The following is a 20011-nucleotide window of genomic DNA, read 5'->3' on the forward strand; positions in this document are numbered from 1 at the left end:
GGTTTGAATATAATGGACATTTGTTTATATGTAAAAGTTACACACTACAGCTTTAAGATGTACAACCTGCACAGATGCTTGACAGATGCCAATTGGTTACTTAAGACAAAATACAACTGCTCCACACAGTCAAACCTTTCACTTCTTAGTAGCTCAACAAAGTGTTGGATATGTGTAGCTGCTTCAATATGTGTGCTATATGCAGTCAACATACAGATGAAGTAAGACCCTGTCTACAGGTGCAAGCCTGCTTTGACACCTTGATAATCCACTGTGAAAGGTCCATTGGAAACCAACTTTCATGTTATGATTTTTACCACCTTTTACCTTCTGGAAAAGACTGCCCATCTGTTTACCTGTTGTAGTACTTGACCTTTACTACCTTGAGTTGTATTGTTAAAACACTTACACCCCAAATTCATTCTTAGCATTTAACCCTTAATCTTAAATCAAGTCTTTGAAGACAAGACTTTGATATTGTTCAATGTGACATAAACTTGATCTAGACAAGTAAAGTGACATTGATTCTTTGAGTAAATAAAATGTCTATCTTGTGTTATTTCCTCTGTCCCATTACTTGTGTGCATTGAAGGCACTTTGGTTTCCTTAACCAGCTTATCACAATTACAAGTAATGTGTTTTATATTAGCAAGAGAGTTGTAGGGACACCAGAGTAATATATTCCAGCTCCTTGAAGGGTTTCTCCTAGATTAAATGTACAGTAGGAAATCACTTCCTGAAAGTAATACTCTTTTTGGTGTGTGACTTTAAAAGTTATCCTGCTAAGCTGCAAATATTATAAGTCAATTATGGATTTTGATGCTTTCTAGATGTGATGAAATCTTATTAGACATGCTTTATCCTCATATGTATATGTTTATGTGACTTAGTGAGACATTAGGTTCATTTATACTCAATAACGTTATCATTTTTTATGGTATATTAGCACAAGGAAATTTGTTTTATAGTGCGCCTCACGTTTGACCAATGACCTCTGTCAAGGATCTTCGTCACTTGATAGTACTCCTTTGTGTGGGGCTGCTATATGACTATGGACGGAACTTGGCCATTGGTGTAGAATTTACTGATAATATATATATGTGAAACAGAATCACTGTTAACCTTTTGTAATAACCCACAAGCATCGCCGTAACCTTTGACACCAGAAGCCTGTCTCTGTATCTGTGAGAAACTCAATGAAAACTATTCTTACTGAAATTTGCTATTCAAAAGGAGAGACTGTCTGTGACCTTGGCCTCATTGCAGTTATATAGTATGCTGGTGGAGGAAGGGATGGATAAGCACATACATACTACTGTATACTGTTCCTCATGTGTGCAGTCTGTTTCCTATTTGAGACAACGGAGTGTCTGTTTATTCGTGAGTCGCCATCTTTCTGTGTGTCTCACCTGAGCAGGTAAATGCTGAGGATGGTGATGGAGAGCAAAAAAACCACCGTGTAAAGGAATAGAGTGAGGATTACTCCCGCTGCACCTGATTGGTCAGTTCGATAGAGGTGCCAGTAAAGCTTGGCTGCATCACCCACCGGTGTGTCAGGGCTGTAGATGAGATGCTGAGAAGACAGAACGATGACAACGTATGGAATCTAATCTGATTTGAAAGAAAGGAAGTAGTAAAGGTAAACACGTCATGCTGCAAAGTTTTAGTTTAAAATGGTGGTTTAGCTGGTGGTCCCATCACTTCTTGCTTAAAAGAAATGAATAACAAAGACAAACAAACAAGATTGTGCTTGATTTCTTAGTAATTACTACAAATTCAAGCCATTTAAATGAGATTGTATTGGATGAGAGCGGTGAACATGCAGAATCACTTCAGTCCTCCACATTGACACAATCTAAAAAAGACACCCATCTATCCTCACATATTTTCTCCCCCCACCCCTTTTTTGTAGTTTAAAGTCACTTTGCCAAGATAAAGTGAACTCCTATTTAAAGTGCACAAGTGTCCAAGCTATTTTTAAGTGACTTACCCCAAGGACGGCGTCCACTGCAAAGACTGCCAGAGGGTCGAGGACTGTCCACACTCCCTGAGCCATGATAAACTTTGACGTGAAGGAAGGGAGTGAGCCAAATATCTGTTGACAGCCCCATCTGATCAGAACCAGCAGGAACGTTAATGCGTTCAAGGTCAGGGGACCCACCACCAGCATCGCCAGCTCCTCCCAGATGTGGAGCAAGGAACTCTGGTACACAAGCTCCACTGTGTGTGCGTGGAATTGGAACCTGGCGAGGGAGGGAACGCAGGCGAGAGATGTGCATGTGGGCAGACTGTGTGAATTGTGTGCATGTGTCAACGCGGGTGACGTGTATTTGTGTTTGTGATGCTTTGCAGCTCAAGGGCAGCTATATCCAGCAATTCTCACACTATGTTATATCGTTAATGGTTGATTCAATCACATTTAATTAGTTGAATGACGATAAACATTATAATTGGTTGTTTTACCAGTTTGTGCTTCCTTATTTATGACATTGGTTTCATTTAATATGTATTAGAAGCTAATTTATAATTTGTATACATATTAATTAAAGGGAAACATAAAAATAAAGTCGCAAAATCAGTCGGACACAGAGACAACTCTAACCCTAAACCACAAGTAACTGTATTAACACCTATGCTGTTCAGTGACGGAGCTTTTTCAGGCCCCCTGTTGTATGTTAGGCTCCCCATTCACAGCAAGCCTCATGAATTTCTTAATCTTGCCATCAGTCAAGAGGAGGTAAAGCCAGTGGTGGGAGAGGAAAGGTCCAGTTTTTGCTCATTAATTTCCATCTGATTTGCTCCAACAGTCGAGCATCTCAGATTCTGTCCATTAATCTGACAGTAAAGGTCCATTGCTTTTTTATCTCAGGCAAATCTGTTAAATGTTCCACATGTAAGAATGTGAAGCAATTTGCATGTGTTAATCTCCTCTTTAGTGACTGTGTGTGAACATGGTCCGCTCTGATTGGTTAGAAAACACCTGAGCAGGAATATACGACCAACTTCATGCTGTGTTTGCCTTATTTCACATCAGCTCCACTGGGGAATCCTTACAGCCAGGAGAAAAAGAAAATCGACTGAGTTTGGATATCCAAAGAGGAGCACTGCCTAACTAAAAACAAGACACATGCTTTTAATCAGCAGTTTGCTGAAAAGTTGCAGTGACTGGGAAAAAAAAAAGTTAGATTGTGCAGAATTACAGGGATTAGTTGATTTTTTATATATATATAAATATATATATTGTTGCAGTTGCCTATTTATTTTAGTATGTCTTACAGTTCAATTAAAAAGAAAAAAAAATTTGGCTGAGCCAGATTGACTGTATGAGGCCCAGTGTGTGCACCAGTGGCACACCTTCAGGGCAGATTTGTTAAGTTATCACTGATTTTAGTTGAAATAGTTGTGGGTGGAGCTTAAATACAGGCTCACATTCACTTCAGTGGCAGTGACATTTTTTTGGTGTGAAGAATCTGTGTAGTAAAGTGATGTTTCTCAGAATTCACTCGCTGATGAATAACCTTCGAGTATTTGTTGCAGCTGAGAATGCGACACATTCCACTGTAACCTCTCCAACCACACTTGTAACCTGATAATGAAGTTGCTGATAAATGACCATAACCAACGCTATAGTAATTCACTTGAGTTTCATGTGTATTTGTGATTTGTGGCTTGCATGCTTCTACTGTAGTTTTGGTTTATTACATTTCAGTAATGCAGAATATTGATAGTCTCTGAACAAAATGGCCTGCACCCTGAAGTGCAGTTTGGTGGAGTCACAATAAGGCAATCATTTTGAACACTGCACTGGTACGATGCTTTAGACTGTGGAATTACTACTTTTACTTGTTTCAGAGAAAAATAAAAAAAAATAAAAATGACTTTTAAGGTTACTGCAGCAATATGGGGTCAGAAGTGTCTGCTGATGCACCGTAGGAATATTAAGAGACTGAGGTGGAGAGAGAGTAAAATAATGCCATCACATCAGCCACTCTTAAAGTCACTTGTCTCTCTCTTTCTCTGTCACTGGGCACCACCATATCTGGCCACTGTGTGGAGAGAGAGAAATGCTCGGAGGGAGAGCAGCAGATTCGGACATGTGGAACATGTCATCCACATTGACCCCCTCTGTTTTCGCATTTTCATTTTTTTTTTCCTCCACCTCCCATCCACCCCCTCAGTCCATCCCCTTTTGTTCTTTCAATTTGGCCGTTTTGTTCTATATCTGCCTTCCTCTATCACTTTCCGTGATTTAATGTGTGATGTTTGCACCCCACATGTTATTGTAATAAAAACCTGCCTGCATGCATGTTTGCAGCCAGCTCGTTTTTATAGTGATGAATTAAATCAGCACCATATGCTCTGCTGCAATGTGATTTAGCAGTTCTGTAGTACTTTATTGCCATTTATTATCAATGCTGTGTACCAAATAATAACAATAAATTCCTTCCAAATAATGTAGCCTTTTGGGGCTTAATGCTGTGTGGTGAAATCAACAAACTCCTCCAAACAATGGTTTGTTAATATCAGGAGAGTCTTGTAAAAATGTTAACGGGGGGATTCCAAACCGATGATTTGGGCGTATCTAGTGCGTGTGTGTGTGTGTGTGTGTGTGTGTGTGACACCTTTTTCCTCTCCTTGCCCCAGTCCCTCCACGTCCCATTTCACCTCCTCCGTAGTTGGCATTTATGTGTTTCTGAGCTTGCATGTAGGTCTGCTGAGGTGCGTGTGTGTGTGTGTGTGTGTGTGTGTGTAAATGTAATTTGCCGATATGCCTCAACAATCTACGTGTGTGTCTGTCCTGCATGTAAAGGGATTTATGTCAGCTCTAATGGGGCCTACGTACAAGACAGTCCGCTCTGTATTTGTGCATGTGTATCCATATGCTCCACACCACCCATACGTATATATATATGTGTGTGTGGTGTGTGTGTGTGTAGGGCGATATCAAAGGAAGCAAACTCACTTGTTGACAGGAACTGCTATGGCCTGGAGGTAGAGCCACTGGCTGCAGTAATGCAGGTAGAGCCTCACAAACCACATCAAAGCCATCAGCAGCATAATGAGGCTGAGCTTTCGAACACAGCCACGCCAGCTAGTACGCGGCTGTTGCCCCAGCAACGGCAGGCCAAGGTCGAACGACAGCATGTGGAGGGCCAAGCGGGCTCGATCGGACAGACACGGGGCACGGGTACCAGGTCCTGTCAGTGCTGATCTGTTAAAGGACACAACATAAATGATCGTGTTTTTTTAGTTAATTTTTTTCTTTTTTTACAGTTTTATTTAAATCTACACGTTTTCAGTTATAAAACGACATTAAACTGATATACAAACGCCTACATCGTATTTACATTAAATACACCCTCACAGGCATAACCGTGAGACGCCACACTAGATCTAATGACAAGATTTAAGGACTTATCGTTCAGGTCTTTGTATTACACATAGTATTTAAATTGATGAATGAATCACATTCACATTAAAGGTGGGAGAGTGAAGTATTCAAACTGGCACACACACACACACACACACAGCACACACAGATAGGAATCCCTTCCAGCAGTATTCGGCTTCCCTTAGCACCTCTGCCTCCTCTGTGCCGCCCTTTGTCAGGTCTGCTCAACTATTCTCTTTCATACAGAGGGTACAGATGGAAAAGTGGAGGAAAGGAGAGAGGAGAGGAGAGGAGAGGAGGAAATGAGAGGCGAGTTTAAGAAAATGAATTTTCATATGCAAAAACCTTTTGCATACATTACTGCACAACTGCAACACAGTGTGTGAAGCAAATTAAAATGTACAGATAGTGTTACAATGTGCACAGACCTATATGTGCATGATATTTTGCGCACATTAACGCAAGCTGACACCGATGACCCCTATCCTCTGGCTGACAATAATTAGACCACGGCTGTAAAATAGGTGTATACAGTAGAGATTTGGTTAGTATCACAGACAGTGACTTAAGGCCATTGCCTGTGGACATCCCAGTGTCTTACCACTGTGTCCCAGAACAAAGTTATAATTCACTTTGTAGTGTGTATCTAGGGAAAATGATACACTGCCTAAAGACAGAAAACAAGCGAGAGGAAAGAAAAACAGAATCAGTTGTATTGCTTTCTCCTCCTCTGTCCAAATAATTAGGCGAGACTTACATCAAAATGCAGCATTGTTTTGTTTTTTTGTTGTTGTTTTTTCTGCCGTGCTTGTATTGCTGCTGAAATACAAACATTAAAAAAACACAAAAAAAACTATACAGATAGTAATAATTGCTCTGTCTGTGAGGTGAGCGCAATCTGTGAAGTGTTAAATTATTTGTAATCTCTCTTATTGGATGCACATAGTTCAGGTCTCAGTGTAAGCTTTGACTGCGAGATATATTTCATTAAAGTCAGTTAAGTCAGTCTCGTGATTGAGATTTCAATACATATTTTATATCCATTCTGTATATTCTGTCTCTTTATCTTGAAGTCTGGATGCTATACCTTTTCCAACTTATTATTTCCGTTGCCTCAGTGATCTACTCTTTATGAGATGGTTTATACAGGACTATAAGCTGGCCAATGCTTCCTTATTAAATACATCTTAAAATAAATGATTACAATGGGGAAAAGCTTACAATATGTATTAAACATAAGAAATACAGTTAATTAGTACCCCATATAATGTCAGTTTTATACTTTTAACTAGATCATGCCCATAGAATTTTCAATAGGATTGACAGGAAAAAAGAAGAGAAGTTGTTGATATTCTGCTCAGAGTTTCCTGTTCTTATTCCTTATAATGACATTTGGAACTTTCACACAGTTTCACTATATTCTGTCATTCCGTCTCTTTATCTTGCAATCTGTATGCTACCTTTTCCAACTTATTATTTCCATTGCATCAGATGGTTCATACAGGGCTCAAGACTGTCAAGAAATGTGTTGTTTTTCTCAGATTACTGCGTAAAAGCAAAAGCTAATTTTACTGCGATCGTGTGTTAAGTGCATTGTTCCAGTGTTGCATCGGCCCGATGTAAAACCTAAATGTGTTCCCGCATCTGTCATGATTGTGACAAAGGCACTTCCCTTCTGTTCCCGAGCTTTATCGCGACGTGTTTCATTGTGGGGTATAAAACTGCTTTCCGCTTGTCTGCAAAAGTGGAATTTCCGAGTAGACAAAAAAGCAGTGTGTCACAGACATAGACAAGATGCTCTCCTGTCAAGTGGCATTAAAAGAAAACGGCAAATCCAACGTGATGCCCCTCTCACTCATATAATGAAGATATTGATGATGCATGAAAGAGGAATATTTTTTAGATATCTTCACGCGGTGTCCTCTTCCAAAAAGTAACATGATGTGAAATCTGTTATCACCACTGAATTGATTCCATTATGGCTCCTGCGATTACAAAAGTACAATACAGGAAAAGGAGGGAAAGGCTGCGGGTGGAGTCGTGGGCTTTTTTATCTTCCAGGAAGGGAGGATGTTTCATTCCAATATCACAGTTTGTCTCCTGCACAGCTGATTGCATGTGGCATGGCGACCGAGAGATTAAACTCATAATGTCAACACGCGTGCATTGACACATTATACTACATTTGAACTGCAGTTGATTTTTTGTGTGGAATCTAGGCCAGAAGCTGTTTCCTCAACATCTTAATTCTGATTTGTTGTTTTGCTTATTCTCTTGTCATCAAAGCACATTGCAAAAGGACTCATCATCCACTTTAAACCTAAGCAGACTGCACCAAGGCCTGTAAATCAGTTGTAAGAACCATCTTCTGGACCACGTTTCCCACACTGTGTCCCGATATGTTGTGAACCATGACAACAAATAGCTGCGCAATAAAAAAAACACACCAATGAAGAGCAACCCCTGATCTGTATTAAACCTTTACGATGGCATGGGTAATGAGAGGCAGGGGGCCGGGGGGGGGAGAGAAGAAACGTGGAATGTTACATTTTAAAAAGCAGATTTACTGTGAGAAGGCTCTAGGGCCGATGAGAGTGAAGGTAACTCTCGGAATCCCTCTGCATAGTCCTAATGGCTTAAACCCTCCAGATTAAGGCCACTTAAAGTATTGGATTTATCCCTTTATTTGGAGGATTATTTTCTGTCACTTTCTTATTTTGAGAGCCACCGGCATTGTTTATAAATGTGCCAAAACCACATATCATGTCCCACATAGTGGGAGAACGGCTTGCTCTTGGGGAAATAGAGAAAGAAAACAAATACAGGCTGAAAATAGACTTAAAAGATTGACAGATAACATGAGTGTTTCCTCAGTGGCCCAGATGCAAAGAGTGTTGTGGTGATTATGCATGTTTGATTGTCTTAGGTGTCGAGAGACTGAAGATTCTTTGTTAGCATGTCATTTTGGAGAATGCTGATTCAAATTTGTCAATCAACTCCTGCAACTCACAGAAAAAACATTCACCGTATTCTTTATGTGTTATTAAGTCATATATAGTATAAACTTTGTAATAACAAAATGTGCACACACTACTTAAAGCTGTAGTATGTACCTTTTAACCCTCTTATGACCATCAAGATAATGATTTTGTGGCTGTAGTATTGTCAAAAAATATTTTTTCCACGATAACTTTCATTTTCAATATCTGGCAGTCATTCAACCGTTTAGGGATGACGGTGCCGAGAAGATGACGCGCTGGTGAATCTTGTCTGTTCTGCAGAAGTCCTGAGGGTTACCGTAATGACAAGTATATGGGCGCGAAACTCTATTTCTCTGCTTTCAAGAATCCGTCCATCCATCCATCTTTTACCGCTTTATCGTCCATGTGACTGTCGCGCAGGGTGCTGTGCCAATTTCAGCTGATATAGCACGAATGCCGGGTCACACCTTGGACAGATCGGCAGTTATTTTTCTAGTTATCACCAACGGTCTCGGAGTTACGGTAATGAGAAATACGCACGCCAAATCCTGTCAGCGATGACAGGACGGTCACAGAAGGGTTAAATCATGAACCATTTCATTAAAGAAAGAATCACTTAGATTAAGCCTATAGAGTTGTCCTTTCAGAAAGAGCTGCATGAGGCATGGGGTGGTAGCAACACTCGCAGCAGTTACATACTGCAGCTTTAATCACATATTACATTTTACATTGGAGTTTTGATGTAGGGAAAACAAACCATACCACTGCTATAATGACATTTACACTATATATATATCACAACAGGTGCATGTATAGTCGAGATAGTAACAGGTTATCAAATGTGTAGTGATACACATTTGATGATGCCTTGCAAGACTCCAATACACAAACTTCTTCATAAACTCACACACACACAGAGCTGCTCACAAATACCACATTCAACATTTTACCATGTGCACTGTCTCGTATTGTCGTTGTGAATATTTGCGCGTCTCAGTTTTGCACACTGTGCTCTGATTACCAGTCTGTATGCATTCTTTTACAGACACGGTCTGCAGGTTTCTGTTTGTGTATTCATACATTTAACTTTAACTGCCTTTTTGTTGCCGTTACAAAGTGACTGGCAGGGGTTTTAAACACTTGGGGCAAATACAATGTAGGGAAATTTCACACAAGTGGAAACCACAAAAACCTGCTTCTGCAAGATGTAATAAATGATAATTGCCGGTCAGTGTGCTGGTCTGATTTTCCAAAGCACCCTGAATGTGTGTGTGTAAGTGCAAAGAAACAAGTGGGCAAGAGCCTTATGTTATGCCTTGAAGACATTCAGAATTTTATAAGTTTTGTTTCTATTCTTTCTATTTCTGTTGTGCTCTCCCTCCTCACCGTCATAATTGTTCCAGGAACAATTACCTCACCATTCGAGAGGCTTTAAAAACACACAGTTGTTTACAGAGACCCTGGCAAAGCAAGAAGACACATAAATGAGTTTTACTGATGATATGGGAGTAGAGTGGCAGGTATTTGGAGTGCAGTTAAAAGAGAATTATGGAATTGTGACTCAGCTGCGCAACCAAAGACCATCAGCATGTCATTAAACTCGTATAACAATGCATGGCCAAATGATCAGAATTATTTGCTGACAGGGAGGAGAAGCATAATCAGAGGCAGCGAAAAAAAATATGTTCCACTTAATTAGGAATCCATGCTTGACTAATAGTTGGCTGCTCATTTTTACAACGCAAGGAAGGTTCTCGTGTACAGGAAGGCACGGGGAAAAGGCCACGAGTGCTCTGTTGTTGATCAGCTCAGCGTGCGTGAGATGCAATTGTTGCACTGAATCTCAGCCTGATTTAAATACATTGATGGCTGCATAACATTTGAACAGACATTAAGGTCAGCACTGGTCCACAATGTGGAGTCAACCAAAACCAAAGGTTATTAATACAGGATGATATGATATTCTATTATAATGTTTAAAAATGGTGCATTTTTATTTAGTTTTTGCTTTTGATATTAAATAAAATAGTATTTGTTAATGGTCCTGTGATTGTTTTCCAGCTTTGGACAACAGCTAGTTGTTTCCTGTTTTTTTTCTAGCTGAGCTAATTAGCTGCTGACTGTAATTTTATACTTTACTGCACTGATATGAAAGTGATATTGATTTATCCCTGTAGTAAATTGGGAACAATTTCAATCGGCAGCAAGCTGATGACTCATTACTCTGCCTATTACCATATGGCCAAGAACAAGACAAGCACATTATCATGAAACAATAGTCAGAGACGATGATGAAATACTGTCTAGTCCATTCTCATATCCAAACACGTGGTTATGAATGAAATTTCTCCAACACAATTATTTTTTCACTATTCATCGTTTGAGCTGTCGGCCAAAGAGCCGTCCGTCGTCCAGCAAAGCTCTGGCCAAACAAATCCCTCTTGCAAAATGTTTTCTGGCCTTCTCACACACCTTGGAATAGTTTAAATGAATACATGAGGTAGCTGTTTCACTGCCGTGCAACATGTGGTGTTTTTATGGAGCGCCTGACTTAGCACAAGAGGGGATTAAAACATGGAAATGGCAGGTCCCTTGGTGCACCATAAACTAGGGTGGAAACAATTCAAATGCAGATGCACCTGGGATCAGCAAACACACAGGGACTTCCCAAGCACTCATTACACAAACTGTTACTTCAACTACTCCTTAACAATAAAGAACAGGTTGTTTTCTTCTCCATAAACCTTTTTTTTTCTTTCTCTGGGCACTGAGGAAAACCGAAAATATTGTGCAAGTAAACCTGCAACAGTTGAATGTTGAGTGCAGGACAAATAATAAGTGTTCAAGGGGAAATCTATCCATTCATCAATTTGGGTGAGGCGTACAGGGAAGAGTGCTGCACAGGCTGCAGAGTATGGGCCTCCAGAGAGTTGCATCAGTATTTAAATGGATTTCACTTCTCTGACCTTGCCTCATTACTGCAGGACATTGTCACCAGAGAGATAGAGACACAGGGAGAATGAGGGAAGGGTGGAAAGAGAAAGATGGAGAAAATTACACGCAGAGAAAGTGAGATAAGGCAAAATTAACTGGTGGAAAAGAGCCAGTAATTATGAGCGGGAGAGACCACGTGTTATATTCATATATGTAGAGAGCAATTAAATGAGTTACGGATAAAAAAAAAAGAAAGGTGGGGAAAAAAAAACAGGAAAAAAGTTTATCTGTGCCGAGACATAAACAGAAATCCAATGTCACATAGAAAACACGATATCTGCAGCTCTTGAATCCATCTCTCTGTTTCTGTTCTACCAATAAATACAAAATGTAATGAGCCTCTTAACTTAAACGTGCTGATTCCTCACGATGTTGCCAGGCACTCTCTTTCCTTTTCTTGTTTTCCTTTAAGGCAGCGAGATCTTAAACATATTCTAAATGTTATTACACTTCTGCTGTATCGCCACGTCCCTGTACTCTCTTTCACCAATTAAAGTCATTCTGCTGAGGCCTGGGAAAACACTGAAGTATGGGTTTGTTTTAACACTTATGTTAAAAAGTCCTGCAACCTAAATGACCTCATATAGGTCACTTGTCCCCATACCTCTTGATGTGACCTCTAAGGGCGTAACAAAGGCAGGCGTACCAGATATTTGTTGTCATGGTAACAACAATTTGACCTGTGTGAGTGTAGCTACCAGCAGCGGGTGGACTGGGCCTCTGTACTACTGGTGACAACAATAAACACATTGATGTTATGTTGATGTTAATCTGATGAAGTGAACAAAAGATCGTGGTTTGGGTTAGTTTTTCTTTTGTTGTTGTGGTTACAATAATAGAAGATGTGACATGGATCACACGGCGCTTGTGTAAATAAACATTGTATCTCATCAGTGACATTATTAGAGCCGTCTGTGATATTTTCACAAAGGTTCATATTTATTTGCACAAGGCACAGTATATTAGCCAATGTTTGTACTATAGTGCATTAGCTAATATGCATCTGCGTGTGCAAATCGACGTCTGAAATGTCGGGGAGTTGTTTATTGACTTTTGCCTTCTTTTTCAGATGTTTATGTCAGAGTGATTACAGTTGGGAAAAAAAGAGGAGTGTGAGGGAAGTGTCACCTCTGGCCTCGCTCTGTCTCTAACACACACACACACACACACACACACACAGTTGCTGTCAGGTTTTTTTTTTTTCTCCATCCGAACCTCTCAAACGATACATAAGGGTGGGAAAGACATTTGTTTGACCCGGACCACCAATGGGACCGCAGTCAGCTCTGACTGACGCCCATATCACTGTAGATTAACCAGTCATATTGCAATGTTAGCCTGTCAGGGAGCTGACAGCTCTGATTTCCATAAAGGAAGCAACACGTTGATTGTGTGTGTGTGTGTCTGCGAGATCAGAAGTGACCTAGGGCGCGTCTGGCCACACAAAACCCTAACATGTGCACTCGGTTGCAGTAGCCAGGGGCCTCTCTTTCAAACATGCTCGCAGTAACACTGCATGCACACACACATTCTCCTTCCTTCAGAACAGGAAAGAGCCCTGGGAAGCACTGGAGACCAAGGGGTGACCAGCACTGCCATCTCCACCCACCTCTCCTACCAGCATTACATCAGAATTGATTGACCCTTGCACTGAGTTGTGATTCGGAGCTGCAGTGTGCAGGGGATTGACAGTCTGGAACTAGCTGTTATTTCAGGTGCTTTTCTCTCTCTTTGCGACTTCTTCTGCAGGCTAACTGCTTTTCTTTCTATGGCGGTTTCTCTGTAGCACAAGGAATGCCTTTGCAGGGTGTACGGTATCAACGCTTTATCGAGAAAATCCCGTGCAGTGTTTGAACCCGTGTAGACAAGCAGCCCCCCGAATAATATAACTAACTGCTAATCTTGCTCCTGTGCACGTATGCAGACTGAAACAGATGGAGGGCACAGAGAGATAGAGAGACAGAGACACACAGTGAGTGAATGCTCTGATAGGCTTGGCTGGGGGAAATGGGTGCAGAGGAACGTTGGTCCCCAACGAGGCGAGCTAACTGGGGGAAATTAGGTCAGTGTGTTCCCACTGATGCCACAGCAAGACAGACTGTGTGTGCCATGCACATGTGTGTTCATGTGTGTGTATTGCAAGTGCACCAATGCCAATCTGCACCACTACAGCAACATACTGTGCATGCCGATGCATATTTGTGTACAGTGTTTTCAAATATTAGAATAAAGATGATAATTATTTTCACCCGTTACTTTGATCCGAACTCACGAAAAGTGATGACAACTCACTTTAACCCGATTTCTAAAACTGCTTTTATTTTGACATATCACACGTCTAATTTAAACACCGGGGTGTAACAATTATGACATCATAATCAACAACAAAACGCTTCTGAGTATGAAACAGACGAGTAAAGGTTAAGTGATGTATGCCCAAATGGCCCTACACTCTGAATGCTTTGGGGACACATGGGATCAGTCCTGCAGTCTGTGGCCTCAGGAGGATGAGTTTACTCTGCCGTTCCACCTCCATACAAAGCTTTGTCTTAACTCTTTATCTCTCAGGCTCTCTTTATGTCTCCTGATCAGGACAAGTCAAACATACTATAATTGATATGAGATTTAGGGGGTATATTTCAGTGTAATTAGAATCCTGATAATTGGACTAATTAGACCTAATTGCTGTGTGAGAATGACTTTGATTAAAACACTTTTTTCTCTTCAATATCGCAGTAGAGAAAAAAAAATGCATAGGTGACATTGATGAGACAAAATTCTGAGGCTAATTGACAAGGATCATAGATGCATGAAAAGGCGCAACACAAGATGAACTGTTTTCCTAAAAAAAAAACATGAATACCAATTGCTTAAAATTTGATGGGGTGCCGTGTGTAGAGCACAACTGAGATATAGCTCTATAGTGTAAAACTAATTTATTTTGAGTATGGGCTGTGTTTGCTGGGAGTGAACACATGATCCAAAGGCATTAAATTGGCCCTATCGAATTACAAAACCCATATTGAATCAGGTGCTTTGATTTAGCTCGGTGTTGCTCTGTGAGAGAAAAAAAAGAGCGGTAAAGATTACATTGACATCAAAAAGCTGGAACGTCGGCAGGAGACTTTCATGCATGTTCAAACAGACAGACGGCAGCATAGGAAGTCTGCAAGAGAGAAAGAAAGTGAATAGATTCACAGTTGCCCATTCTTACAGTAACGGTGAGTTATGTTATCTTCCTCTTGTTTTGACATTATAGAACAAGTGCTTTAAATGGAGCGAAAAGTAGAATAAATGAACAGAAACTCATCCTGGCAACAAAGCAACAGACATTCCATATTCATTTCTGCTGTTTATGAATTAATAGGATTGATTATTTTAATTTTTTTGATAAACAAGGATTGTATCCATTTCTAATCATATTTAGCATCTATTATTTCATCCTTTCCTAAAACATAGAAGGTGTCTGAGATGCATGTGCTTGTCCTAAAGTGGAACTTGCTCTGTACAGAGAGTGACATTTATAGATCTTTTGAGTCCAAAATGTTGAGCCTGTCAAGACACCAGCTTCAATACATTCATTTATTGTACATGTTGAATTAAGTTCTCTTAAGAGTGACGTGATGTGGTAATGAATACATACATACATCAGACTATTGTAAGGAGTTCATCTTATTGATTCGGAGTGTTCGTCTCATCTGATTTGCACATTGTGTTTAAATACCCTGTGAAAATCTCAATGAGCTCAGTCTCTCATGGCTCAATAGATGGCACTAATATCCTCCAACCACTGCAGTGTGAATAGTCATCAGAAGGTACATAGAGACACACACACACACACACACACGATCATGTCAAATAAATAAAGTCAAAGCCAAAATGTGGACTGTATCATTAGAATGATTTTTTGTCTGCTTAGGTGAGAGCCTGGAGTCACCTTTTAGCTTAGAGATACTGGAAAGCATGTGCTTGTTAAGATGCAAAAGAACACCAGGCAACAGCTGTGTCTCCACCTCAAATACAATCCTTGCCTTCAACTGACAGAGACCCGACTACTGCTCCGAAGTAAAAAAAAAAAAGTCCCGCTATGAATAATCGTGAAAACCATTTAATTATGTCCCTTTTGTGCGCAGCCTACATGGGTTCTGTGTTTCGTTTTGTATTCACTTTCCCTCCAGATAGTCTCTGTGTCGTCATTTATTGGCAGGATACGCTGGTAATCATTTGAATTCCCCAAGTATGTTCAGAAGATGTCAGGGAGTAGTCTCTGATCTTGTTTAATATGTGACCAGCAGCTATAAATTACCAACTCCCAGAAATGAGGAAACATGGGTTCTTTTAAGTCTCCAGGGAGCGACTCTCTCTCACACATAGACTCCCTCTCTTTACTCCCCCAACTACCATGCAGTAGTGTCCATGTCCCCTCCCCTTAATTTAGTTGATGCTCAAATAAAAACAAACTTGTGTGACTTTTTTTTAGGGGAGGGGGGGATTGAAATAAGCAATTTTGCTTTCAGCCTATTTTGATGCTGTACCTTGTTACATTTATGCTTTTTAACAAATACGGCCAAGGTGTTCGGAGTCCTGTTCTTCCTCCTTTGTTTATATTTCACACTTTCATTTTTCTCATTATAAATCCAATGCTTTAAGCCATGGTGAGGCTGGGGGAAAAAAAATATATATTGTAACAAATATCCTTTGTTTGATTTAGTTTTGCTACTTTGTGTGATGTTTTATTTTATGTTATTTTTCAAAAGTGATACATGAAAATAATTACCAAAGAGGATATATTCATAATATATAATATAATCCATGCAGTCCAAAGGGCTAAACGGGGACAGTGACCTTTTTAATTATAAAATAAATAAGATAATGTCTGGAAGAAATTACCTTCTTTCCCTTAAACTTTTATATTATGTCCCATTTGTTCACGACACGCAGCTCCGGAAATGACTTTACTTGTGACTTTCATGTCAACACATTAACATTAAGCTGAATAAAATTAGAAGCTGGAGCAAATAAAATCTTGATTTCCCTTGAACGTCAGCGTCTGTCTGGTTGATGCCATGCACATCACTGTCACCAGTTGTCGCCCAGGTCTTTCCTGTTTGAATTTTTGCAAGGCTGAGGCAGGATAATGAGTGGTGAGACTTACTGTAGGGAGAACGTATACTCCTCCATCTCCTCAGTGGAGAGGTTCTCCACTGAATGCTGCATCTTCTGTTTGTCTGCCTGCCGAGGCGCTACGCTGCTGCTGCTCATGCTGGGGCCGCAGCTATTTGTCTTCTTGATTGGCTTCTTCTGTGAGGGGCAGAAATCGGGGAGAACACATACGGATGTCATTTGTAATCAAAGCAGGAAACGGGCCTGTGAATTTATCTTGGGGGATGCACACGGTGACAGTGACAGTGTGCGTGGCACTTTGGAGCCTCTCCTATATCTCAGCCGTGCCTCAATTGACACGAGACAAGAATGACGGCAGAATCACATACGGCACGCCATCATTCAAGCTGAGTTCATTTGGGAAATGTGTGTACAGTGACGGTGGTGTTAAATATGTGATATTTGAGCAGCTGGCTCTGTTTTTTTTCCCCACACAAGTCGTTTACTGTCATCATTATAAACACAGTCAAATGGAGTTAGGAAGTGGGGTTTTAAATATTTCACCAAGGTACTCGGGTGCAGATATTATTTGTTAAGCCGCCAACATGTTAACGGCTTGCTTTCCCTGGCCCTGTCAGTCCCGCGTGTGTTGCCCTTGGGTGGGCTTAGTGCCTTTCTGCTTGAAGTTGTGAAATACTCACTGATGTATGTTAATGAGTTCCACAGTTGGAATAAGCAACCTCTCTCTTTCTTCCGCCCCTATGTCACTCTAATTCTCTCATTTATTCTTCTTTTTTTTTTTCTCCCTCCTTGCCTTCTCCTCCGTCTCCCTCGCTCCTTGTCTCTCTGAGATAAACTAGGCCTAAGAAGTAGTAAATGGGCAGAGCTCCATAAAGGCTCCATCAGTTTTCATAGGGCAATCTTTGCCAAAGCAAGCTTGGATTCCAGAGTGATGATCACAATAAAAAGGTGGAAAGGAGAGGGAACGAAAGCAGGGAGAAAAAATGCCCGAGATATATAAACTGCAAAGTTCTCCGGTGTCTCCCCACAATAAATTTAATGCAATACCTTAAGAGCAGATTCTGTATATAGCTGGATTCCTGCCCTGTGGGCAAAGTGGTCGCCTGGAGAAAATTCATTTTAATTAGGCCTGCACTGCAGGTTGAAGGGTTGAAATCTGATCCCTAGCACTCCCAGGCTGGGGCAGGTTGGAGATCACTCCACTTAATCATTAGACAACTGGGTTTCACACCACGACATTTGACAGATTTAGCAAGGTTTTAAAGATAGGGCCAAGAGGAGATGAAGGGGGGGAAAAAAAACACGGTCTACAGAGGCTGCAGAGAAATAAAACCTCATATCAACAAACTCATTTATTTAACAGGTCATTCACTGATTAATGGCGGTGTGAAGAGCCCTCTACATCAGTAGAGGGAAGTTAGTAAGAATAAAGACTGGGAGGCACAGAGGAGAAGAGGCCGGAAGAGACGAGGTCTGTATGTGTGTGAGACTCACTGTTGTTCACAGGCTTCTGAATACCTCAAGAGTCAAACCACAACAAAAGGCCACAGAGGAAGCACAATGGCAGGGACAGACGAGGAGGCAGCGATGTCAGATCATCAGCATGCGGAGTCATTTTGCAATTATTACTTCAAAGTATGGCAGGTAACATGCAGACTTTGATTAATTTGGCTTAAGTCCTCTGTAGCACAGGAAGAGGCGTGTTTAAAGTTACTTGGAGAAAAAAGAAAGGAGGCCTGCTGGCGTCACTGATTTCACAGAATTCGAGCTCCTCTGGCTTGACAAGCAGATCAAAACGGGCTTTGAAGGCTAAAAAATACCTGTTAGTGTGAAATGTATTTTGACAAATCTTAGATAATAAGCCAGGGAGGTGCGAGTTGGGGCTGTAGAGAGGGCACAAAAAAGGGAAGGCAAAGGGAAAGCATTCTAAAAAGGGTGGGAACACTTCCCAGGAAATCAAACTGTTACCTTGCAGTGAGTCCCACCCTCTGTTTTCGCTCTGCACGCTTCAGCCTTCTCTCTTGCATTTCCAGAAATCGCTCCTGAAGAGGAATTTTTCCCTGCATCCCAAAAAAAAGAGAAGCGATGTCTAGTGAGTGAAAGACAGGCACGTTCAGTTGAATAATATTTAGACTACGATATCCAAATTTACTTGAACTGTTGAAACTGCTATATGGAAAACAACTGTTTAATTGAAATCATTATTTTTGAAAATAACTTCAGATTAAAAATAAATGTCTATATTATGAAATTATGTAACATAAAATCTAAATTGACCTGAAAAATCTGGGTTTGTAATAACAGACATAACAGATCAATTCAAACTGAATAAGGAATATATTGTTCATACTGTATACTGTATATGTCTGTACCTTTGAAGTGCTTATTTTTCTAAATCCTCATCCTCATTTTATTTCTCTCTCTTCTTTTTTTTCATCTCTATCTGTCTCACTTTTTTTTTTTTTTTTTTTGCTGTAATTTAAATGGTAAGCGGCCAGATGTGTGTCTCATGCTTGACGAGTCAGGGATCTGCATTATTTAGCATATTAACATTCACAGAATTTAAAAAAGGGTTCCTGCGTTGCCTGAAGGTTGTAATTAAGTAAACCTTAGCTTGATACATGGAGAGAAAAAATCTCACCGTGTGAAACTTTGTTTCCCCCTGTGGAATGAGTCACTTCTATAGAATACATATGAAAAATCTTTGCCGTGATAAAAATGCCTTCTTTCTTTGGAATTAGGTTATTAACAGTAACCCTGCAACAACTGTTTAAGTTACAGAGTGTGGTCACTGGTGTGAAATCAAAATCTCTTCTCACACAGTTATATGTTTTTAATTTTCTTCACCCCTTCCTTCATGGTATACTTGCAGTATATAGCAATATTTCTGCATTTTCATGACTTAACATTATGCAACACAATTTGTTGTCAGTGTTAAGATTCTTCTAATTATTTTGCTTCAACGTGGTTTCTAATATATATACAGATTATATGCAAAGTAAAGGGAGAAAGTGACACTGGCATGTAGCCGGTTGTAGTTTTTTAGTCAGAAATTTTGTCAAGAAATTAAATTTAAGGGATTCAGATTTTGTATTTTAATCTGAAAAAAGCAATTTTCTCATTTAAGGTAAAATCCATTGTTTAATGTATTACTAAAATTGTATTTAAAAGTACATTTGAGCAAATATTACATTACAAAGTTTATCCGTTTTTTTTTTTTGCAGACAGTCAGACCGAAACAAAGCTTTTGTGCCAGCTGCATTTGCACATACACACACACTGCAGCTTCTATTAGTAACAACAACTCAGACTTGGACCACCATGCTTCAGACTGTATAGCTACACACACACACACAATCATTACACAGGCCTCGCTTGCTAATGGGCAGACCGCTGTGGAACCACAATGAGCGCGGAGGCAGCATCGACAGCTTCGACAGCTGAGGGCTACGTCCGTGAACTGAGAGCGCTAGAGCTGCCACGACTCCAGCCTCTCCGGGCACTCAAGGCCAACAACAAA

At 40.4% G+C, this 20011-nt stretch overlaps 1 protein-coding gene across 2 annotated transcripts in view; it reads right to left on the reverse strand.

Moving 5' to 3' along the window:
* ofcc1 (orofacial cleft 1 candidate 1) overlaps positions 1 to 20011 on the reverse strand; it is an 82001-nt gene that overhangs the window by 31892 nt on the left and 30098 nt on the right. For both annotated transcript variants that reach the window (XM_044033854.1, XM_044033844.1), the window contains exons 16-20: positions 18460 to 18551; positions 16523 to 16668; positions 4964 to 5212; positions 1991 to 2243; positions 1410 to 1573 (exon numbers count right to left, since the gene is read on the reverse strand). In XM_044033854.1, the coding sequence (XP_043889789.1) occupies positions 1410 to 1573; positions 1991 to 2243; positions 4964 to 5212; positions 16523 to 16668; positions 18460 to 18551 (904 nt within the window). The remainder of the gene's footprint in view (positions 1 to 1409; positions 1574 to 1990; positions 2244 to 4963; positions 5213 to 16522; positions 16669 to 18459; positions 18552 to 20011) is intronic.

This window comes from Solea senegalensis, linkage group LG1 (genome assembly GCF_019176455.1).
Source record: "Solea senegalensis isolate Sse05_10M linkage group LG1, IFAPA_SoseM_1, whole genome shotgun sequence".
Taxonomy (NCBI): domain Eukaryota; kingdom Metazoa; phylum Chordata; class Actinopteri; order Pleuronectiformes; family Soleidae; genus Solea; species Solea senegalensis.